This window comes from Barbus barbus (assembly GCF_936440315.1).
Source record: "Barbus barbus genome assembly, chromosome: 27".
Taxonomy (NCBI): domain Eukaryota; kingdom Metazoa; phylum Chordata; class Actinopteri; order Cypriniformes; family Cyprinidae; genus Barbus; species Barbus barbus.
This window is the reverse complement of record NC_136755.1, coordinates 14,833,700-14,859,168: the sequence shown is the minus strand read 5'-3', so window position 1 is coordinate 14,859,168 and position 25,469 is coordinate 14,833,700. Positions and strand designations below refer to the sequence as shown.

General features: G+C 36.8%; 1 protein-coding gene across 1 annotated transcript in view; it reads left to right on the top strand.

The window, feature by feature from the left end:
- Positions 1-25,469, top strand: part of LOC306847669 (adhesion G protein-coupled receptor B2-like) — a 316,825-nt gene that overhangs the window by 253,385 nt on the left and 37,971 nt on the right. The window contains exons 18-23 of the mRNA XM_079381759.1: positions 7,776-7,879; positions 9,322-9,424; positions 11,023-11,173; positions 16,165-16,234; positions 18,382-18,448; positions 22,744-22,829. Coding sequence (XP_079237885.1) covers positions 7,776-7,879; positions 9,322-9,424; positions 11,023-11,173; positions 16,165-16,234; positions 18,382-18,448; positions 22,744-22,829 — 581 coding nt within the window. The remainder of the gene's footprint in view (positions 1-7,775; positions 7,880-9,321; positions 9,425-11,022; positions 11,174-16,164; positions 16,235-18,381; positions 18,449-22,743; positions 22,830-25,469) is intronic.

Genomic DNA, 25,469 nt, shown 5'->3' with positions numbered 1-25,469 from the left:
CCTGACCCATCCAAACAAAATGAGTGGTATCAAGGTACTTTTTGGTTTTGCGATAGTTTAGTGGGTATCTTATCGTGAGACATAATTAAGATACCGTGACTGTTCTAGCCCCCGTCCTCAAGACTATACGGAGGAAGAGGGAAAGATAAGATATGTTTCATAGCAAATAAGACAGAGATACACAGATGAATTAGACTTCATGTTTAATCGAGAGGAGAGGGAGGGTGGAAAGTGGCATAAGCTTCTGTCATTACATTCCATCTTTAGTATAGCTGTTATCACCCACTGATCCTGTTTATCCCCTGCAGTCTTTCCCAAAGAGCGAAACGCTGCTATTTACCAAGGTTAGAGGTCCGTTTTATTTAAAACAGAGCTTTTATTTATGCCAGTGCCTCTTTTCTTATACGCAGTGACTACAAGCTGAAAGGGTTCCTATGGTTATCTCGCTTGCCTCATAGTATGCATAATAACTCTGTGCTGATCAGTTACTCAGTGATGGATGATGGGAGTTGTTGGTACATAGAAGATAGCGGCTTCTTTAGGCCATAACAATTTGTCGCCTGTCAGTTTTCCCATGCAACTGATTCATCGTCACACAGGATTAAACTAGATGTACTCAAGCGCAGACAAAGACACACATGACGGAGCACGCTTAGATCCGGTGTTATTACCCACTTTAGCACAGACACACGCATGCGCCCATTTTGAACAAGTAGGCCTACCTGCCCTGCATTCTAAGATTCTCGCTGTCTGGTTGGATGAAGGACGGAGGTCTTTCTCTCGGTATCATGGAATCTCTATCTGCCTCAGGCTTGTTGACCAATCTTTTTACCCCTGTATACAGACAAACAGAAGCACAGATAAATACGTATATTGTCAAGATAAACATTATGTCTGCAGGTTATCCGTTCCACGTGGTGTAACTTTAACCGTCCCGTAAGACACTGTGATTTGTAAGGCAGTTCAGGGGTGGTAGATGCATGATTTTCTTGTGTATCTCACCCTATGTTTTGTTCTTTTGCACATATATTGTCAAAGAAGGCATGCAGAGCTGTTTGAATTGCAAAAATAAGTGTCTTTTTTGGTGTATGGTTCTAAAATAAAATTTTAAATAGTTCTAAAGATCAGCTAATGTCACTTAAACAGCAGAGTCTGTTGAAATAGTTTTTACAGTGTTTGCAAGGCAGAACTGTATTGATGTTCCTCAAACTTTTTTCTGTAATTTTGTGCAATTAATTCAGCTCAAACCGTTTAACATGCAGACTCTATTCCAACTATCTTTTGCAGACAACTTCAGCCTTAGGTGTGCTGTAGTTATTTTATTTTTTTTAATGAATTTTAAGAAATATAAAATTAAAATGTGAAAAATTCCCTTTGATGTACATTATTCGAATGTTCCCCATTCAAATTTGAATCCTCATTGTACTTGCATTTTGAATTTTAATTGGTCTTCTATTCTGCAATTATTTGCATACTAAATAGTATCTGGTCATCTTTTGCCTTCACACTGCAAAGAAGCAGTGTTCTTTTAGTATTTTTAATATACTTATTTTTTATTCATATTTTTAAATAACTTTTATATATTCCAGTTTAGTTTTCATTTTAGCTTAACATTTTTCATCTAGTATTATATTTTATTTTATTTCATCTATTTTTCAATTAACAATTTTTCTTTTTTATATGTTTATTTTTTTTATGCAGAACTAAAACACTTTCACTGTCTTATGCCAGAATTGGTAGTTCCTTTAGGAAATTCAAATCTAGTTCTATGTGTTACATTAGTATAATGCTGGTTCATCTTGAGCAAGATATTAATGAATATGACCACTAATTAATTACTACAAGATTTGAAACCTCAACCTTTGGATTACCAGCCCAGATTTTTGACCATCAGACTCCAAAGAGATGAATGAACTAAAACATGAGGATTTTGCCAACAGCACCAAAGACGTAAATGCTAATAAATGTGAAGTCTCTGGCAGTGAAATGTTCAGTCTCCGCTGTGACACCGGCACAATTGGTAAGACTCTAGCCATGTTTCTCATTAGTACACAGCCTAGTGTAAGTCCCTGCTGAGGTGATACGATTCCTCACACAGTAATAAGCATATCTGCTCTCCTGGGCGATACACATCCCAGCTCATTTTTGTTAGGAGAACTGTCCCTTCTTGCATGTTCATTTAATTCCCAATTACAGGATGTAAACCGCTTTATTCTACAGCAAATCTTTGTATAATGCAATGCTAACCCATTAGCGACACCCAAGCAAGCTCTTGGGTCGTCCTGGTTTGGGAAGCTCCTGGTAGGTTTGGAGGCTGATGACTGATCAGCGCCCTGTTTTGGGCTTTAGACTCCCTGACAAACAGTCCCGCCACTCTACGATTCTCTCCCAAACTTCAAAGATAACAAGTGTCCAGGGAACTTGAAGGATAGAGTTAGCATGTGCTAAAATGGCACTCGGTCTCTCCTGACGTGGATATGTACTGGGCAAATCAGGCGGATCTTTGCGGCACGCATCCAAACTGTGGATCGAGGTTTTGTCTTGAAGGCCTTAGATGAGGGAACGATATGCCTCGGAGAGTTTCAGCTGTTTGATTAATGCCAAGTCTGATTAAGTTTGTGTTAGGTTTTTCTTGTTTTCCCTCGTCCTCGCTCCCTGGTTCCGCTAAGTGCATTTCTTATAGTCATAATGAGTTATTGCGGAGCGAGAAGGAACGGGAAAAGGATAAATAGTGGCTGTGCAGCACGTGAGGCTGGAGAAGTAGGTTAAAGTGCCTTGGCTGAAAATAGACATGACTCTGATTTGCTGAGGAGCTTCAATCTGCCCTAGGGTGTGCTGGGATAGACGTCCTGTAATTCCCTATGTAATGTGCGTGCCGTCTATGGCTCTCAGAGAAAATGGGAGCTGCGGCATATGCTTTTTAGGACAAGTCTTATGGTATGGCCGCTTAGGGCTGCAGGCCCATGAATGGAAACAGGTTCCACCTCAGCAGGTTCTCTGTGGACATTGCAGATTATCATATAACTCCTCAATGGGTGACATTTGTGATTAAATCTCACCCTATATCACAAGAATGATGGAGTCAGATGGAAAGTGAACATTTGAGATACAAGTAGGACCAGTTTAGAGTTCAGCTTTGCCATCAAAGGATAAATTACATTGTTTTTTTTTTTTTTTCACCTGTATTTTGATAAAAAAAATATATATATATTTTAAAAATCTTACCAACCCTGAACTTTTGAATGGTATTTACCATTCGACAAAAACTTTTGAGTCTTCTCTGTAGGGAAAATTAATGTGATTTTTGCTCTCAACATCCAGCTGTTGTGCTGTATTCTCACAGAGGCTGATATTCTGTAAATACACCCCTAGCGCTTCAGTGTTTTCAGTTTCACATTAGGAGCAATCCTCCCATCTACTCTGCCAATGCCATTTCTGTGAGAAAGACAACATCTATAGTAATTTTTCAGGCTGCTGGCATACTAAAATGGTTGAAATTGCCAAACCGAAGCCGGCAGAGGCATAATGTTGGCAATTAATATTCCAGGGACAATAGGCTAAGCAAAAGATGAGAGTGAAGGTTGGCAACTCCTCTCCCAATGCCACCTGTTACACCTGCACCTGCAAGTGTCAGTAAAAACACTGCTATACCTCCACCCGCTCTGAGCTCTCTCCCACTCTCTAAGCTGTTTTATTGCCTCTTTTTCCCTTAACTACCTTTCCTTTGCCCACAAACACTCTCATAGGTTTACAGAGAACAGATGTGCAAACATAGATACACACCGTATGCTCTGTTGGAAGGCCAATGCCACAGCCCACACACAAGCTTTTAGGGAACTTTGTTCACAAAGGCTGTATAGTCAAATGCTTTGTGTGGAAGCCTGACCGGTCCACACCAGGAGGCCAATTGAGCTGTAAGTGCATGAATGAGGACTTCATATTCAAGCCAATTCACAGCTTGTTCTAAACAGCTGCAAGCTTTATAAAACGCAAACCTGTGGCCATTTCACAGGCTCTCCTAAAGAACATTCAATGTTATTTATTTGAGTCTCCGCATTGGCTTTTTCAATCCATCATGTGAAGTGTTTTAGTCACAGAGAAGAGCTGATTCTAGTAAGGCTTGACTGAAAATCAAAAGATTTGTGTTTTTAATGGTAAGGCTACATAAAGAGAGGGTTTTGGTGTGATGGCACTGGAGAGAAATAGATTGTTGCATGTTGACCCACGCTGGTCATTTCACCAATATTTATGATTGCATTTGACTATATAGTGGCTATTGAACCATATGGGGTCTGAATATCTATGGTGTTACATTTTTGGTCACTAATCTAAAAAGCAAATTTATGACACTGAGCATGTGATTTGAGATGAATTGTCAGATGCTCTTCAGAAACAAATAACATTTTAAATGAAACTTTTCACACAAAATATTTGTAAAACTGGTAATTAATAACTTTTTTTTCACAATACACATTGTTTCAAATCAGCTTTATAGAAAATCACGATGGTAATGTTTTGTAATATCTATATGATCTTCATCCCTATGCCTTATCGTTGCATTTAGCAGATTACAGATGGATGGATTATATAGTTTACATTTTGTGATACAAGCAAACAAGCAGTTGAGGTTTGCTGTATAGTACATATGTTGGTGTACTATACTATTTACACATATATAAAAAAATATATATTTCCCCCTTTTAAAGTATATCACAAATCACAGCAATAAATGTTACAGCTGTTAAAATTTTTTTTTTACAATACATATTTTGATTTGACCTTGAAATTAGATAGCCTCGATATTTGACCACTATTTATGATAATACTTGGTTATAGTGACACTAATAGTTCTCATTTCTGCCAGGAATGCAAAAACAATCAGGAGTTAATGATATTTTAATCCGAATAACGAGACACTGTACATATTCATTCGTGTTTTCTTCCATATTTTTGATCAGTGCTTCGCTACACACCTTAAGTGTGCACATTAGGCTAAGTATTCAAACGTTTATCTCATATTTCTTTAAATAGAATAGAACCATAATTTCTTAATGACTCGCAGAAAGACAATTCTCTGCCGATCCATCAGTCAATATATTGCGGGATCATTATTCCCACAATACGGTGACGGTAAACTTCTGCGTTCTGCATACATTTATGCGTCAGTTTATTTACAATATCTGCATTAGGCCACAACAGAGTGAGTTTTGAGCAAAAACGTTGTATATTAATGTCATACTGTCACAATGAAATAGGCGCACGAACCAGGATCACGAAACCCAGGCGGTCTTTAGCGTAGGATGACCATACGGGCCATTTTTTTACGGGATGCATCCTAGCAAGGATTTCTATATTATCTAAAATATCCAGGTTTTGGCTGTGTGCACTGTGCAGGTAGATTGTTGTGTGAGAGCTATAGAGAGCAGAGCAGACAGCTCCTTATGCTTTCGAATCGCTCTTGCGCCTAATTTAGTGTCTTGTTTGATCGGTGCACAGCGATGCTTCAAGTCAAACAAACGAACAAACGCATACGCATATTTGCATCGCTTTGATCGTTCTCTGTAGATCTGACCTTCTCATGCGCAGCGCCACAATTGGTCGATCATGTACAATACCTGCATGTTATTGGTCAAACTACTTTGGATGTTTTAGGATATTAAAATCCTGGCCAGGACGTGTCCCGTATAAACGGCACATATGGCCACGCTACTTAAGCGGGAGCACTGACAAAGTCAATTTCTGATTTTATTGTTGTTTGTATTGTCATGTTGCAATATTTTACTTGCTAGTGTTAAAAAAAAATATATATATATATATATATAAAGACAGACAAATGAAAGCAGTAGGGATTTCTTACACCTCTATGATGCTGATAATTTTCTAGTTGCAAAGGAAAATACTGTGACCTGTATAATGATTACAGACTGTTCCACCATAATGATGTGCTGTAAAGAGCTGGTGATGGGGCACATTAACACGATGCACGATGAGTGATTAGACCCCCTGTAGTTCACACAACAATGTAACACGTCCAGTGAAAAGGCAATTTCCTGGGATCTTCATACTGCACTGACTCAACAGGAAGGCACTAATGTCAAAATGTTCTTGTTCTTTATTGAATACAGCATCACATTTAACACCGTCATTCCTTACAGACTGGAGAGAAAGCGGAATGACATTGATATTTTACTTTATTTTGTTTTGTGTATTTTAGACTTCTTTGCATGTTGCACTTGTGCATGGCATTAAATTGAACCCTGAACTGAACATTTATCTTAGGTTACACAGATCTACCCACAATTCTTGATGGTAGGGCTGAGTATTATTATTATTATTATTATTATTTAGTCATTTAGCAGACGCTTTTATCCAAAAACGACTTACAAATGAGGACAACAGAAGCAATCAATTGTAGTATTAAAACAACTAAAAACAGATAGGAGGGTTAATCCAGAAACATAAGGCATGTGTTCACCCGTAGGAACCCTTCTTTCGGCAGAGATGCTTAAGCTGGGGCAAAGGGGTCGCAAGTGTTAAAGGGCTGATGGGGATAGAATGCCCACTTTAAGAAGAGAATCCATCTCTGACCAGATGGGAAGCAGAGAAAAGAACCCAGGAGTATAAAAGTAGATAGGGTAGCATGATTCAGAAAGAAGACCCTTGGCCTTTAGCTTTAAGCTGAACAGAATGTAATCCTCTCCCTACTGCCCCTCTGTATTTTTTCCCCTGCACCTTTTATCCTTCACCCAACCTGCAGATGAATGTCAAGTGTTTACAGTGTCTTATTTCTCTCTCTGCAGTTTTGACATACATTTATGCATACACACACACACACACACACGTGCGCACACACACACACATACACCCACATACACATTAGTAAAAGTTTAGGGTCAGTAGCTTTTTCCTGTATTTTTTATTCATTTATTTTTAAGTCTTCTGATTACAGAGGCTGTTTTTTAATAAGGAAAAACAAAACAGTAATAATGTGAAATATTACTATTTAAAATAAAGGTTTGTTTTGTTTTGTGATGGCAAAGCTGAATTTTCAGTCTTCAGTGTCATATGGTCCTTTATAAATCTTTGTAATATGCTTATTTGGTGCTCAATAAATATTGATTCTTATCATCAATTTTGAAAGCTATTGTGCTGCTTAATGTTTTTGGAAACTGTTTTTTTTTATTAAGATTATTTGATGAACAATGCTCAGCATCTAATATCATCAGCATCTAAATATTTTGTGTCTACTGACACTTAAGTGCATCCTTGCTGAATAAAAGCATTAATTGTCTTACTTTTGAACTTTTAAACAATAGTGTATATATTAAGTAGTAGTGTATATTATAATATTTACTCTTTTCCAATGTCACACTTATATCCAAAATAACTGTACTGAAAATAATGCTGTATCATGTGTAATCATAAAATCATGCCTAAAGCTTGTCTCGGTTAGCAACTTTAACCAAGTGAAGTGGAGCATAACATTTATACATTTTATATTATGTATAGTTGAATGTTGTCCTAAGCAAACTATTTGTTGTGAAACTGTACCAGTTAATTTTTTTTTATTTTCATTTAGTCATTCATTTGGTAATTAGTCATGTAAATAGCAGGGTAACATAATGTTACCTGGACATTATCACAAAATAAACTCCTCATCGAGACCCTACTGTTACCCTTCAGGTTTATTTTGCATTAATGACCGACTGACTTTATCTTATCTCATACATTTACCAAAAACATCTCACAATAATCGTCCATTGATCTCTTTCCAGGGTATGGGGCCCTCCAGTATGCCGTCTGTGCCCCTCATGGTGGGCTGTGGCATATCCTGTACAGCTCTACTCATTCTGCTGCTCATCTACGCTGCCTTTTGGAGGTGAGTTCAACAAAAACCCTTCACTGACCCACAGCCAGCAACACAAAACAGACCTACAGAGGAGCATTTTTGAATGTAGCTTCCAGGTTCTGCTGTCCTTCTGCTGCAATAGGAAATTACTGTGCTATTTTTGCTCTATTCCCCTTGTTTACTTCCCAGTGCTCTGCTCTCACAGGTACACTTACACCCTAAAAGATTCATTATTCATACTGTAGCTTCCCATGTGGGGTTGCCCAGGCTGGGATAGAGCAGCTGGCATGGGGTAGATCTAGAGTGGGCCAAAACTGCAATTAGCAATAATTGGGAACAAAAAAGGGATGGCGGGAGCCGCCTGTGGCAGGACAGGATTATGTGGAGAGTGCTAGTGAAGGCTAGCATGGTTGCTAAGATCTCAGTGTGGCAGATGGCTTAGGACAATCACATGATCAGCTAAAACCGTGTCCAGAAAAAAGCCAACACGAAGTCAAGTGCTTAGTCAAGTATTTATCTCCTCAGAAGTGTGACTCTGAATTTTCCCAAATGATGCTAGACATTTTTTTTTCACTACCATGTCTATATATTATATGAATAATATAAAATATTTGTCACATGATCTTTGAGAAATCATTTTAAAATGCTGATTTAGTGCTCAAGAAACATTATTATCAACATTATTATTAACATTATTATCAGTTGAAAACAGTTGTGCTGCTTAATAGATTTGTGGAAACATTGATAAATTTTTTACAGTATATTTTTATGAAAAGATCATTATTATTAGTAGTATTATTATTTTATAACAGTGCTACAGTCTTTACTGTCACCATTGATCGATGCGTCTTTGCTGAATAAAAGTAATAAACTAAAAAAAAAGAGGAAAATGTTTATGAGTGAAATGTTTGATTAAAGAGTGTGTTTGTAAATTATATTTATTATATTGTATTATATTATATTATAATTTGCTGCATAATGCAATGAAATTCATTCATTATTCATTCATTTTTAAGGTTGTTAGACTTGGTTTAAATGATACTTTGGATCCAAACTATATTTACCCACATCCCATAATTCCCAAGTAGCAGGTGGGAAGGTATTTCCTCTGTCCAAGATTAGTGCATTTGCCACCCCATCAGAGAGCTTATCAGAGGCCTCCCCTATCACTCAGACCATTGATCCATGGGACACTGTCATTGTCCTCTTGAGCAGATCTGGCCAGAGCTCAAAAAGCGGATGAGGACATTTTGCTCACCAGTGCTTGTGTGTAAGAAGCTGTTTTGGAGTTCATCTATAGGTCATCTTGTATACTGCTCTAGTTGTCAGTGTTCAATGAAGTGAAAAAATTATAAATGGATTTTGATAAATCAATCCCGCACATTTTATGTCATAAACCTGGCATAATAGCAACACACAGTTGCTGTTAAAGTTGTCAGCATGTGATTTCCCTGATTTTCTTTGGCTCTTAGGTACATTCGTTCAGAGAGGTCCATCATCTTGGTGAACTTCTGCCTGTCCATACTGGCCTCCAATGTGCTGATACTGGTGGGACAGTCCCAAACTCTCAGTAAGGTGAGTATGTGGGCACATTTGTGTGTCTCTCATGTGTATGAGAGAAAGAGCTGAGAAAGAACAACCCTTAGGTTCCCATCTTGCTGCTTTCATGTTTGATCCTGGACCACAAAACCATTATTATTATGAAAGCCCGTTGCTCACTGGCTCTGAATTCACATATAGACAAACCATGGCTCACAGAAGGAGTGGGATGTTGATCAGTACTGGTTTGGGATGGCAGTCATCACGCGTCTCAACCAATGAGAGCATTTGGGGAGGGCCTAAGAGCCGAAGACTGCAGCAGCGCTCAACGCTCCCGTTAAAATTATTTAGGCTAAGCATCAACATTCACAAACCACTGTTCACTGTTATTTTTAACAGAAAAGAATCCAATGTGCTCGTAATCACGACTTCATAAGTGGGAAACAGGAAGTTCCCGTTAGCATGTGAAGACAGCATAAGCGCTCTAAACCACGGGCGGAGTACACCCTTATTCTCCTGCATCCCGCACACATGAGTCTCTAACCACCCGCACTCGCCCATCAAGTGTTGTCCCTCGCCAAAAGTGCACAATACACTACTTTTGAATTCATTATTGAATTTTATGCATAATTTATTGTTAGTGTAGTAGTAAGTACACGTAATGTGTAATGAGGACACTGTAAAATAAAGTGTTACTTTATATTGTAATGCAAAATACATTTAATTTAAAATTGAGTTCTGAATGGCACTTAACCTTGGATCCCAAACTCCCTAAAGATAGTCTGTCTGTCGTACAGGTATCTGGTGTTTGTTCTCTCTTCAGCCTGTCATGACATTATGTAAGTTGCCACGATAGAATTTGAGATTTGTGTAGCAGACAGATGCGTGGAAGGCGCTGGAGGGTCAGCTTTGTGTTAGCCGTGACAGTCACACTGAGAGAACGTAAGATAGACTACAGAGGCACCTGAGAAATAAGAGCTGCCATTCAAACTCAACCTGTCGCTCAGAGCTACAAAGAAAACTGCTCGGAGGACCCTTTCCCCTCGATCCAGACTTAATATTTCACTAAATTCTCTTATTTGGCATTAGTTTAAGAAAGTACAGATAAGCCTAATTTCGGAAACCATGAATGGTGTAAAATCCTTCTCATTTCCTGGGTCATTTGTTGAGCGAGCCGGTGTTTAGCATTAGAATATGCACGTCATTATTGTATAAAACCTCCGCGAGATACTCTGCTTACTGCTTCTCATTTGCGTTCGCCGCTTACATAAATCATACTTTTCTTTAATTCCAGACTGCCATTTTTCCTTAGAAACTATTCAACCTTTAACCAACTCATTTTCACTTTTTAAGTAGCGTCTACAAGGAAAAAAGCCTAGACAGGATACGTCGTTAGAGCTCATTTTCACACCACAGTGGAACCGAGTCAGTTTCTCTCCAAATGGACTTTCATTAATGTCCGCAGCTCATTCCCACTTCTCCTTCTCAATCACTTCATCTCTCTCTCCCTCTTGGCTTCGATCACAAACAGCTGAGAGCCATTTGCACCTCTTCTTGCTTCCTGTGCTTTATCTCGCATCTTTTTCATCCTCTCTTACTCCCTATTTCTTTCTTCTTCCTTCTTTTGTCTCCAGGGACTGTGCACTGTGACTGCTGCCTTTTTGCACTTCTTCTTTCTGGCCTCTTTCTGCTGGGTACTGACAGAGGCATGGCAGTCCTACCTGGCTGTGATTGGCAAGATGAGGTCCCGCCTCATTCGCAAGCGTTTCCTGTGCCTGGGCTGGGGTAGGACACGTGCACACACACAAGAAACTAACACTGAAGGTCAATGACGATGTTATTGTAGTGCTCCAGCTTCAGTTTTTCATCCATAGGAGTATAACATGCCAGCTCTTATCAAATCAGTCACATCAGATTGTCTGCAATGTCAGTTTGCTTCAGTGGAGCCCAATGACACACCATAAGCATGCTAAAGGAGCTCAATGTTACTTTTGTATTACAAGACGTAGATGTCTGATCGTTGATAAGAAATGCATTGTGTGTCACCATCTTAACACAGGCGGGATCTGAAAGGATATTCAAGCACTTACTGTAGCGCACACGTACTTGTTTTGTAACTTATTGATCCACTTTCACTTCCATTAATTCATAGATGCCCTTTGCAGATATTGTAGAATAGCATTGCCGCCCACAGGGAAGTGGTAGTAGATGGATTTCTAACTAGGATTTCCAAAAAGTATTAATCATGTTACTCAAAATGTGGAATGCGGATATTGTCATAGTTGTGCTCTGGCTGGTGTACAAGGTCAGATTGAGGTGATGGCATGGGCGACATAATTTGAATCGAGCTTGTGTTATTTCTTCTCCCTATTATTTTGAGTCTTATATCTGGCTGTCTTATCCATAAAGCTAAAAGCCTATTATATGTAAAAAAAAAATAAAATAAAAAAAATGAATAAATAAAATCAATCAATCAATATTATATATCAATATTATCAATAATATCAATATTAATTAATTCATTAATTAAAATGTTAAAAATAAATACATTTGTATAAATTTCAAGATTGATTGATTGATTGTGAAAAATGGATTATATACTATTCATGAACATTGACTATTACAGTTTCCCAACAAATAAAAATATAATTATTGCATTTTAATCTTTAATCTTTAACATATATAAATATTCCTGTTTTCATCAAGCACTGTGTATATCCTCTGCCTGCCCTATTTATTCATTTATTTATTTATTTAACCAAATCCCAAAATGTCATGTGACTGGACTCTTTGTTAGAACTTACAGCAAAATGAATGAATGAATGAATCAATCAATCAATAAATCAATCAATCAATCAATAAATCAATCAATCAATCAATCAATCAATAAATCAATCAATCAATAAATCAAATCAGTGAAACGTGTGTGTGTTTCACCAGTGACAGATTATTATTATTATTATTTTATTTTTATTTTTTTTTGCCTACATTAGACCCTGTCTGCTGCAAGATAAATTATAGATGTATAAAGATTTTATATTTATAAGATTTCTATTTGTGTCTCAGTGTTGTTTTTTATGCTGCTTGAAAAAGAAAGCAGTACAATTTACAGCTAGTTTTGAACAGCCATCTGTGAAGAAACATAATATTGCCCAGATAGTGTAGTATGGTTACGGAATCAACCAGAAGAAGTCTACTGACTATTCAAACTATCCAACCTTTGACCCCCCACAGGTTACAGTATGAAACAATCACAGCTTGAATCCAGATCAAACTCATGTTTCTTCATTGTGTGCTGCTTCCTCCAGAGCCACATTTGGATCCCGTTCATCCCCCTCCCTTCCCACGTCTTTCAATCCTGTTCTCTAAACCGGAGTTTTTCTAATTGCCTTTAATTTCCAGAGTTAATCAGAGCATTGTTAATTACATGAATATTTCAGAGGAGATCTCATTATGTGTGGACGTGGCACACAGACATAGAGCGAGAAGAATGGATAGGTCTAATTAGCACATGAGTAAAGCTGGCCTCCCTGACTGTGATGGCAAACGCAATAGGGAGGACACCAGCAAGAGAGGCTAGGAAGCCCTCACACACACCAGGAGGAGAGGGAGGATGGGACTCTACAAAGTAAAGGTCACTGTTGTAACGTAATGAAAACGTAATATTAATATGTCATTTAAAGAAATAGTTTAATTTAGCTCAAAGGGAATAATTTATGATTTTATAGAGATTTGAACAGAATCACTGTTACGGTGATTCACTGAACGAGCCGTATAACAAACTCTGCACTGGATATTAAAATCCAAAATATAGTGAAAACACTATTAAATAGCACAGTAACAAGATCGGCAGATTAAGACATAAACTTGTGAGCACAAAACACAAGATACTTCTATTTTCAATATAAATACGATTTTACTTATATAAACCTAAGACATAAACTAATCTAACACATGAACACAAGCATTCACACATTCACACGTTGCAGAAAGAGAGAAAGTGAGGAAAGGATGAGTTGAAGAGAATGGAAATGTGAAATCCCAAGTTTACAGCAATATGTTCAATTGCATAGACCTGAACAACATCAATCATTTATTTAACCCTCGCTTTGAGTTTCTCAATGAGGCTAAGATTTATATTAAATACACCAATTAAATTAGAACCTGGAGGTGTTACTTGCTTCCTATGCCTGTGTTAAGGGGTTTCCTTTGTGTCATCGTCGTTGCAGAAAGGGGGTTCCCCCGAAGTGTTTGATTGGTTGAGAGTTCAGTAGTCATGAAGTGACGTCTTGGGAAGCCAATGGAGTTGTGGCTGGTAGAAGTTTTGAGGCGGTCACAGACTCCAGTTGAACTTGGAGACGAGGCGTGGCGGCAAAACTTAACCGAGTACACAAAACTCACAAAGGAAAAGAAAATAAAGTAAAAGAATAAAAGGATGTAAAGACTAGGTTGGTTTTCTTCTCATTATGGTAGCAGCTGGCACGTGGGCCAGAGCACGCTCAAAGAGCAGCGTCAAAACGCTGTGGCAAAAGAGAAGAAGAGGAGAGAGAGTGACTAAGAGAGAGTTTGACGGTGTCCTGAGTTTTTAAACTCGGCTTTCAGATCTGGACGTCTTGACCAATTAGATACTGTACTTGCTCGGGGTATTGCTTTGTTTCTCCACCCCACTAATAAATCAACATGTTATCTGTTCAGTCAGAGGTCCGAACTTTACAGGCTCTTGCAAAGTATAATTTTGAACATGATTTCTATAACAAGACTATGATGCATTTGACAAAGAATTGATTGGAAGAAATTTAAAGCATGAATTTTCAAACTCATATATACCAAACATGAATATTACCCTTTAAGGCTTAAGCTATTCAATACTAATTAAAAGCAAGACATACACAATGAGTGATTAAAACAAGGATATTCAAATGTATGGGTTACATACATAATATGCAGTTAGGCATAGAAATGATTAGTTTCATTAAAAATTGAAAATAAAAGTCTTTTAATATGATTTTAGCTGCATATGGAAGCAGACAGTCTTTGTAAACCAAGGAATTTCAGTCGGGTTCTTTGTCTTCTATGTGTGGGGGTAGTCAGTCTAAGGAAGCTCGTGAATTCAGCGTGGAACCCATGTGATAGCCATCTCTTTGACCATCAGTCCTGATTACTTGCCCCAAATTTGACGGTCTCCTTCCTGAATTGGAATGATCAATAAGTGTTCTTTTGTCTCAAGGTTGTAAGCTGTTCTGTGAAAGAGTTAGTTACATTGCTTGCTTCAGACTAGTGGTGCCAGAATCTAATTTATGACATTGTCCTGTTTCCTTGGGGCCTGTTCTGATGCATCTTAAATTTGTCTGATTCAGTCTCTGATATTCTACACTGCACACGTCAGTGTAATCAAGGACCAATAAGTACACTGTCCTCAGTCTCGAGATGGGAAACTTTAGCTATGATAGTGTTTACTACTGTTTACTAAATAGTAAAATGCTGTCCTTTTTTATTTCTTTCTTTTTTTTATACATACGGGGGAAAATTATATTCATGAACTCATGAACATTTAATATTATATATATTCACGCAAAGAAAATAATGATATACAATTATAAAAATAACTAAATAAATTATAAATATAAGTATTGCATTTTCATAACCTGATAAATACATGAACATTTATTTGAACATTAGTTCCTTCGCAAAGAAAATACAATTATAAAAAATCTATTAAAAATATTATATAATTATATAATATTATATACAATTATTATATTATTATAAATATAAATATTGTATTTTCTTTCATTAATTATTGTTGTTGTTTTTGAACCTTTTGTGATTTTGATTTATTTTTATTTTGAAATAAAAATAACAAATATACATTTTTACTATTCCAAGACATATACATATTTGCAGTTTCATGTTTTTTTTAAGTTAGTTTTATAATATTTGTGTACATCTTATTTATAAAATGTGAAGCTCTGACTTTTTTCTGAAGCCATGTATACATGTAAAATACATACAGTATATGCATTATAGTGAACGTGCTAATTTTACACATCGTGCCATTTGATTTCTGAACTGAAATTTATAAAATATATACATTTGAAAGATATCACCTGATTCCTGCAGCAAAACACAGTCATATGCATTTAATTAAATTGTACTGTATGTATAAACATGTATGACATAAAAAAACAAAGCAATTGAAAGTAATTTAACAATGTGATATATCCAGAAACCACAATTAAAATACATTTTCTATACTGCATGTTATTTTGCACTTTGTGCCCTTGGATTTCTGATGGTACCTGTACGCCAAGTGCATTGGTCCATGAAAAGGGCACAAGCTACAGAAAGTCACCAAAGTGAGAGGAGATTACTTCAGCTAACTTCCCCTCCAGCCTCTGGCCATTTGCCTTTAATGGTTCTGAAAAAATGAAAAATTCTAGGTCGCATTTTCTGTTCATAATTTTTCTTTTAGCAGTGCTTGTCCTCTTTTATTATATCTGGTGGGCAATTTTCTTATGCAGACTAGATATATAAAATCTCTTTGCTTTCACTGCATGTCAATATTTAAGTTGTCAAACAAAATAGTAAAAAAAGAGTAATTTCAGAGTTTTTCAGAATTTCCAATACATTTTACCACCACATTTTGCATTTAAAATAATAATGAGTTTAAACAAACAATTAAACAAACTCTTCGATTTCAATGGGCTGAGTTTTATTTTTATTTATTTATTTTATTTTTTTTCCCCTCTTTCCTCATCATGAGCTTTATCTTGCAGGTCTTCCAGCCCTTGTTGTCGCTGTATCTGTGGGTTTTACTCGGGCCAGGGGTTACGGCACGCCAAGTTAGTAAGTATCACTGATGCAGCACAGTCTCACAAGGAAAACATTTATCTTACATTAAAACATTGTTCTAGTGCTATTTTGATGTTTACAGTACATGAAGTCTCAGTAATCTTTGGATGTTAAAACGAATACAGAAATACCTACAATACATCTAAAATACATAAAGTTGTATACATATCAGTATAAAACAAATGTAACTAATAGTGGCAAGCATTATAAACATTTAGTACAAACTACAAGCCTAAAAAATATTTGAAGTGAAACTGAAACTACTAGCATTTGGAAAATGCACAATTGACATTTATTGCAATATATATGACACATTTAATTCCACTATATTGAGTTTCACAATTCTGAAGTCCTGTTCACACCAAGAACAATAACTATAAAAATAATGATATTAGTGACCACACCAGTGGACGATATAGTATGTTTATTCTAAATGCACACTCGTCTGCCGCTTTAAATTCTCGAGCTCGTGATAGTAGGATTGATTCTGATTGGGTGTCAATGATTTTATCGTTCATCAGCTCGTTCACCGTTCTGGAAGTGATTCCAACGATATCGTTTCTCTGTGCCTTTATCGTTATAGCTGTGGTGTGAATTCTGCTTTTCTTTAATATTGAGAACGATTTTTAGAACTGTATCTGTATCATTATATTTATAGTTATCGTGCTTGGTGTGAATGGGCCTTAAGAATGATGATTTGATATCTAAAATTGTTTTTTAATCAAAATATCCTAAGTTGTGTTCATGTCAATAGACCAGTTAACAAATAATAAGTAACAATTAAGTACAGGGACCAATTCTCACTATTAACTCATTTTTCATTTGCTTGCCTATTGTTAACATATTGGCTGTTTATTAGAACTTATAAAGCACATATTCTGCATGACCATATTCTACATCCCTAATCTTACTCAATATCTAAACTTAACAACTACCATATCAAAAATTTATAAGCAGCAATTCAAGAGTTTTTTTTTTGTTTGTTTTTTTGTTTTTTTTTTAGGCAAAAGTTTAATTGGACCAAAGTGTGACGTGTTGAAGTGTGACCAAATTATCTATTTGTAATCCAAATCAAAGTCTGAAAATGCCAACTGATATGATGCCAGCTGTTTTCATCTTTAGAGCTGCATTTTGATGCACAAACACAATAAATGTTTTTTTTTTTTATTCTTTTTTTTTGTGAGTGCATTCTGCCTAATTTTGACCTTTTACTTTAAAATAAATTCTTCAGCAAGAATCTTGAGTCAGAGAGTCCTGTTCTTCCTCTATTCCTATGGATTCTCACAAAGTGGTGACTATTTGCTGCTGCTCTGCATATAATAGTTTCTGTCTTTACTGCGCTGCTAAGCAATTGATTTAAACCAGGGAGCTCCCTGACTAATCGGAGACAAAAGTTGAAAACAATGGTGGCCTTTGAGCGCTTTCATTGGACACGTCTGACACATGGATTCCCCTCAAACCAAAGGACACATTTTGGAAACACTGCCAAGTCAGCAGCCTCAGATAACCTCACTGCCGGGCTTACTTTACAGGCACTCTTCTCTACAGTCTTCCACATGCGAATGCATGATTGAGTGCATACGTCTATGATCTTTTCACAGCGGACATTTCACAAGGACTTCAGAATACAAACTAAATTGAAATCTGTTTGATTGCAATTGACCAGAACATTAGCAAATGTTGAAATAGCACCATTAAAATCATGATTAAAAATGCTCATCTATAAAATATGACCTTCCAGCTTTTGTAAAGCTGCATGTTGGTGTAGAACTTTAACAGGCAATATCTGTATTTGGTCTCTGCTATAAAAGCACTTTAACAATATGATATTTCCAGTAACCAAGTAGTAAGATGAAGAGGTTGCGTTTGAGAAATCTGATTCAGTTCCTTAATTTAGGGAATAAATATGGTTAGAATCCAAGCAGACTTAATTTATTTTTCTTCTTCTTTTTTTAATTTAATCTTTATTTGTGTGAAAAAAAAAATGATTAAAGGTTTATGAAAACTGCAAAAATAAACAATTTATTTTCAGTTTCTTTCTTACCAAACCCTTTTTTTCTTAAACCAACAATGTCTCAACTCTCGTTTGTAATTTGCAGTGTTTATATTTCACTGTATCTCTTTCTTTCTCTCAATTTCAGTTGTTGGTTGTCTCTGGAAGGAGGGCTGCTCTATGCTTTTGTCGGTCCCGCTGCTGTCATTGTACTGGTAGGTTTCAGACTTTCTGCATTTTCATTGGCTTGATTTAACCAAAATGAGCTCCACCCACTTTAATATGCATTTTAAATATATCAAGCCAGCAGTTGAAGAGAAAAATCACTAATAAGATTAGAGTTGAGGCCTGCCTCATTTCAAATGTGTGTATTCTTCATCATGTTAAAATGCATGAGTGAACTTGATGAGCTTGTTATCCCAAAGCAACCAAAGTGTGTGTGTGTATATATATATATATCGTCCACAGCCCCGGTCTCAGGTGCTGTGTGTTTTCTGTGAGGTGTTTGCGTTGTTTTTCATGGTCAGATGTGATTTGCGTTGTTTGTTTCTTGTTGGTGTCGTGAAGCGGCCCACTCAAACAAACAACTGCAAATGAGATTTGGGCATCTGGAGATGCTGGCTCCCTCCTTGGAGAGGCAAATCTAATTAATGGAAAAAATAATTAATCTAGCCTCTAGCAAATAGTAAAATGGAGACCTATTGTCTAAGCAAGCGCCTCGCATGATGAGAATATGAACGGCACTCGTAAACACGTTAGACTTGGTAGGTTGGATATGCTCTCGGAGCAGACTGAACAGGCTGAGTGTTAATTTAGTGCAGGGGTTTTCAACAGGGGGTCTGGTGTGGGTCCAGCCAATTCTTGTTTCATCTCAAACTATGTGTGTGTGTGTGTGTGTGTGTATGTGTGTAACGCTTGGGTAAAACATTAGTTAATGCAATCGCTAACATTAACAAATAATGAATAATACTTGTACAGTGTCTATTAATTTTATTCAACATATATTAATACATATTTAACATCTCAAATCGACACAAATTAAAATGTATGTATTAAGGACAAAATGCACTACCATTCAAAAGCTTTGGGTCAGTAAGATATAGATGGGTAATAATTGGAAATGTTTATGGAAATGACGTAATGGCTGCTAAAATTCAAAATTACATTTTAAAATATACAAATAGGCAACTAGATAAAACTAAAATAGTTATTTTAAAATTGTAATATTATTTAATCATATTACTTTTTAATTGTATTTTTGATCAAATAAATGCAGCCTTGGTGAGCATAAGAGACTTCTTTCAAAAACAAAAATAAAATATTACCGACCCTATACATTTGAGTAGGATAGAGTATGGATATATTCATTTAGATTTAGGATATACATATTTGTAAATTAACATGTCCATGACACATGCGTTAAATAATGTTAATGAACTAAACTTTATTTTAGAGTTACCAATTTTTTTCTTAAAAATAAAATGTTAAATTTCAATATTAATGTAATATTAGCTTAAGAAACATTTAAACATTTAAGAAACCATGTTGTTATGATGCTTAGCAATGTAAGCATCATAACAACATGGTACTAAATGTATGTTATTATGGGTTTAAAATCCATCACCATCTATGTACAGTGCCTTGCGAAATTATTCATACCCCATCATTTTTTCATGTTTTGTTATGTTGCTGCCTTATGTTAAAGCGCTTTAAATTACTTTTTTTTCACATCAATCTACACTCCATACACCATATTGACAAAGCAAAAACAGAATTATCACAACTTCGTAAATTTATAAAAAATAAAAAACTGAAAGAAGTATTCATACCCTTAACTAAATATTTAGCTGAAGCACCTTTACAGTCTCAGGTCTTTGTTTTGTTTGTTTTTGTTTGATGTGACAAGCTTTTCTCATCAGCATTTGGCAATTATCTGCCATTGTTCTCCTCACCTCTTCACCTCTCAAGGTCTGTCAGTTTGGATGGGGTCAGAGGCACATTTTCAGGTTTCTCCAGAAATGTTTGATTGGGTTAAATCCCAGGCTGTGGCTGGGCCACTCAAGAACATTCACAGAACATTTATCTATAAACCACTCTTGTTGTGTGTTTAGGTTCATTGTCCTGTTGGAAGGTGAACCTTCTGCCATGTCTGAGGTTCTGAATGCTCTGGACTGGGTTTCCATTAAGGCTATCTCAATATTTTGGTGCATTGAGCTTTTCTTCTATTCTGATAAGTCCCTCAGTCCCTGCTGCTGAAAAACAGCCCCACAGCATGAGGCTGCTATCAGCACACTTTACTTTTGGGATGGAACTCTGCAGGTGATGAGCAGAGCTGGTTTCCTTCAAACATGATGCTTATAATTGAGGTTCATCAGGCCAGATAATATTGTTTCTCACAGTCTGAGGGTCCTTTAGGTGCTTTTCTGCAAATTCCAAGTGTGTTTTCATGTGTCTTCACTGAGGAGAGGATTGAGTTTGGCCACACCTCCATAAAGTCCAGATCGGTGGAGTGTTGCAGTAATGTTTGTCCTTCTGTAGATTTCTCCTATCTGCATATAAGATCATGGAGCTCAACTAGAGTGACCATCAGGTTCTTCGTCACAACTCTAACCAAAGCCCTTCTCCATCAATTGCTCAGTTTGGCCAAGAGGCCAGCTCTAAGAAGAATCCTGGTTGTTTCAAACTTCTTCCATTAAGGGTAACAGAGACTACATGCATTTGTGACCCTTCAATGAAGCATAATTTTTTTCTGAACTCTTCCCTAGATGTGTGGCTTGACACAAATCTGTTTCTGAGCTCTACAGGCAGTTATTTTGACCTCAGGGCTTGTTTTTTGCTCGGATATGTATTATCAGCTATTAGAGCTTTTATTAAGATGTGTGCCTTTCCAAATCATACCCATTCTATTGAATTTGCCACAGGTTAACTTCACTCAAAGTGTAGTAACATCTACAAGCAATATGAATGCTCCTGAGGTAAATTTCAATTGTCCCAGATAAGGGTATGAATACTTATGCAATGGAATTATTTACGTTTTTTATTTTTAATAAATTTGCAAAGATGTTAAAAAACATTTTTTGCTTTACCATTATGGTGTATGGAGTGTGGAGATTGATGTGGGAAAAATAAGTAATTTAAATCAGTTTAACATAAGGCAGCAACATAACAAAACGTGAAAAAAATTAAAATGAATTAAAAAATGAATACTTTCGCAAGGCTATATATATATATATGTAACAAGGGGCCATTTATTTGAAATATACTGCTGACTCCTGAAAGCAGCTGCCGTAGTCACAGTCCATGCATTGGTGCAGAGCAGTCAGATGTCCCTTAACAGGAAGAGATTGTCAGTATTGTGACCTACAACCATATGCCCTCCTGTTGTAATACAAGAGAAACAGTATAGGTTTGGCTCAAATCCAGTGTGTACCAAAGGTTCAGTAGCACGTGTGTGTGTGTGCGCGTGTGTGTGTGTGTGTGGTCTTTCCATGACCTTTGTCTAAGCTCCTCTTCAGTGCTCTGTTTGTCCAGTGGGCAGCTGGCTGAAGCAGACTGGACAACAATCTGCTGAGAGAGAGAGTGGGTGAGAGACATGAGGGCATTACTGTTCCTTCATGATCCCACCTGCTTATTTGCTTCCAGAATTAAATCTACAACACCTGTCACAGGCTGTTAGAGAGCCACTGCTGTAAATGCTCCAGGGTTAAACGTCACCACGCAACACTGCTTTATTGTCACACTACCCTGAGTACATTTATATTAATTTCTGGCCAAAAGTACTAAATTATTTTATTCAACTTAGATGTTGCATCTATCTATCTATCTATCTGTCTGTCTGTCTGTCTGTCTGTCTGTCTGTCTGTCTGTCTGTCTGTCTGTCGCTAGTAGAACAATCTATGACAATGATGTCAACATGAAACATTAGCATACTGCCTGCCCACTTATGGTCTTTTCGCGTTGGTCTGAATGAAAATGCAAATATCATTCTATCGTTCTATCTTTCTGTCTTTCTATCATTCTCTCTCATTCTAGCATTTTGTCTATCTATCTTTCTATCTATTCTATCTATCAATCATTCTGTTGATCTGTTGTATCTGTCCATATATCATCTATGAGTCTATAAACCTTTAAACTTTGAGGCTTTTTCAACTTTTTTTCCAGACTTTCAAACTTGACAAACTCTTATTTTCTAGTTAAAAGTCCATCTATATGAATTTCAATGAATTTCAATTATATTTCATGATATTCAGATTAGAATTGCAATTCTGCATCTGGTTGCTGCTTAAATTCAACTGGAATTAGAGAGTTGAATTGGAAGGCATCCTTGATTCAGTTCTGAATGAAGCACAACCCTGTTGCGAACAAACACTGCTCTCACCACAATAATTATGATGGTTCCATTTTACAGCCTAAATAAAATCCTTACTTGAAATAACCAGCATAATCTAACATAAAAAAAAAAAAAACTTCTAACAAAACAAATAACACACCCTCTATCTCTTCCCCGCAGGTGAACATGCTGATTGGGATAGTGGTCTTCAACAAACTCATGTCTAGAGATGGCATCTCAGACAAGTCCAAAAAGCAGAGAGCAGGGTAAGTGAAGGTCAAAGTGATGGCTATATGATACCCATCTATATCTGGATTTGCACCAAGTCACTCATTTACCACGGGCCTGTTGAAGGTTTTAAAATATCCTGTCAAGTATTTGTATGGGCGAAATAAATTACCCATGCTCTCTCTCTCTCTCTCTCTCACACACACACGCGCACAACCACTAAATGTTGAAAAACATCAGACTGAAAGCCAAGATATGACAGCTTCATTAATGGACTTGTATTGATTTGTTGGCCTGCTAACCTCAGGCTAGTCCTCTGATAGCTCTGTCATTAGCTAAGTGTATATTCATTGTTCATGTAACTGCATATACTGACAGGATCAAGGAGCCCTTGTGCTTTTAAAACGCTTGTTCTGTTTTGCCTTTGTGTTAATGAGTGGACCGCCACATCCCTCACCTCAAACAAGAGGCTAAATCGCACTGAGAGATTGAATATTCCCATTCCGCTCCATGAATCTGCTACCTGGAAACTTCAAGAGCTTTCTCACAGCCCTTCGTCTTTAATTAAACTAACGCTGCATCAGAAACCCCCATTTTTAAGCGAGGATAAGTGCACTACATTGTTTAAAATGAGCTCATGGTTCAACTGTTGTCAAGCTCATTGTCATGCATGAACATGTTTTCGCTAGTTCTATACTGAAGGCATGAGAACAGCCTTAATGCTCGCAGTGCAACTGAATTAGTGCATCTAATAGCTACCAATAGCCTCTCCGCATTGAGTGTATGCTATATAAATGTCATTTAGATATGTGGCGTTGCTGGACCACCATACCGAAGTATTGGCAGGAAACTGTAGGTCTTACTAATTGAATGAGGAGCTATTCAGAGATCTGAGCTAATCCAATGACTGGATATTTGTAATCCCTCCAGGCAAGAGTACGCTATTGCCCTAATTGATTTGTCTTTTTTCCACTTTTCTTTTCCTGTAATGTTTATATACAAGGGAGATCAATGCATATTGGGAGCTGCAATGGCTAACTATGGATTTTTCAGCTAGTGGCTTTGATATAAAAATTGGGCTCATTTTCATATTCACAGACTCTCTCATGCTGTCTTTCACACAGCATATGCTGTTGCAATCATTATTTACTTTTTTTTTTTTTTTTTTTAGTTCAGCTAACATCACTGTTCATTGCTCATATATTTAGGTTTTAGGGGTTTGCTGTCAGTCGTTACACTCTTAAAATTAAAGGTGCTTAAATGGTTCTTCACAGCAATGTCATAGAAGAACCATTTTAGGTTCCACAAAGAACTATTCGGTCAAAGGTCCTTTAAAGTGCCCCTATTATGGATTTTTGAAAACTTACCTTTCATGGTAACATAGTCTCATCCCAACTCGTCACATATTGACGCTTGGTTTTGGCGTCGCTTTTTGACGCTCAAGGTACCCCTTTAGCGTCACTTTTCAACGTGAAGGGTCCTCCATTTTTTTAAATAGGAAACACTTAGCGTATATTAATCATTTTTAAATAAATTATAACAGTATTTGCATCTGCCTCCTATATCTTGTGTTTTGTTCACAGATGTTAGGTTTAGGGGCAGGGGTTGGGTAAGTAATATAAATAAAACTATTTTGACTGTTTACATTGAAAAATCACACCCCTATATATGCAATAATGGCAACCTTATTATGACGATAAAATTCCCAATATCGCGTTAGCATATCGATGCCGAAAATTCACGCTAAAGGGGTACCTTCCCTTCACGTCGAAAAGTGACGCTAAAGGGGTACCTTGAGCGTCAAAAAGCGACGCCAAAACCAAGCGTCAATATGTGACGAGTTGGGATGAGACCGGGTTGTTAATGCAGTGTGTATAACACAGCTCTAAGTGAATGAAAACATCCTGCAAAGTTTTAAATCTGAAAGTGCATTGTGTATAAAGTTATTGTCTTTCAAAAGAAAGAGTTGACTCTAAATCATTGAAACGAGTAATTTCCCAAGCCGTTTCATGTTGATGTCAACATGAAACATTAGCATATTGCCCGCCCACTTATGGTCTTTTCGCATTGGTCTGAATGAAAATGCTAATTAATTATTTGCCACTAGGTGCTGCTTTTGGAGCGGTACAAATAGTGGTTTCCCCTTTAACGCAGTACACAAAGCAGCACTGAGCTCACAAAGGCTGCTTTCAGGCAATACAGGCATGATGCAATAAAAATGAGACTAATCTGACCAATCACCACAGATTAGTGTCACGCAAAAATGAATCGTTGAGCGAAACGTTTGGGAGTCTTTGAGCAAGTAAGGTAAAAATAAATGTTTATTATAAGACAATGAAAGTGTTTTTTGACCTTGCATGCATGTCAACCTGTTGTTGGGGACTCCCAAAACCAAAATATGAACCTTTCATTACCCATAATTGAGGCACTTGACGCTGAAACGCTGATTCTGAGTGCCCCGCATTTCCATATTTTTAATGTTAAGAGCATTTTCTCCAAGTCTGTGACATGAGGCTGTCTTTTGTTTCCTTTACACTTTCAATCAGCATCTCAGAACACACACTAAATTCAAACCAAATGGGTTAAAGTAGCTGTATGTACAGTAGTTCTTTGTATTTTTTTACAATTTTGGAGCTCTATATAGTTTAATTATAGTTTAATAGCGAGTTTAATTAATT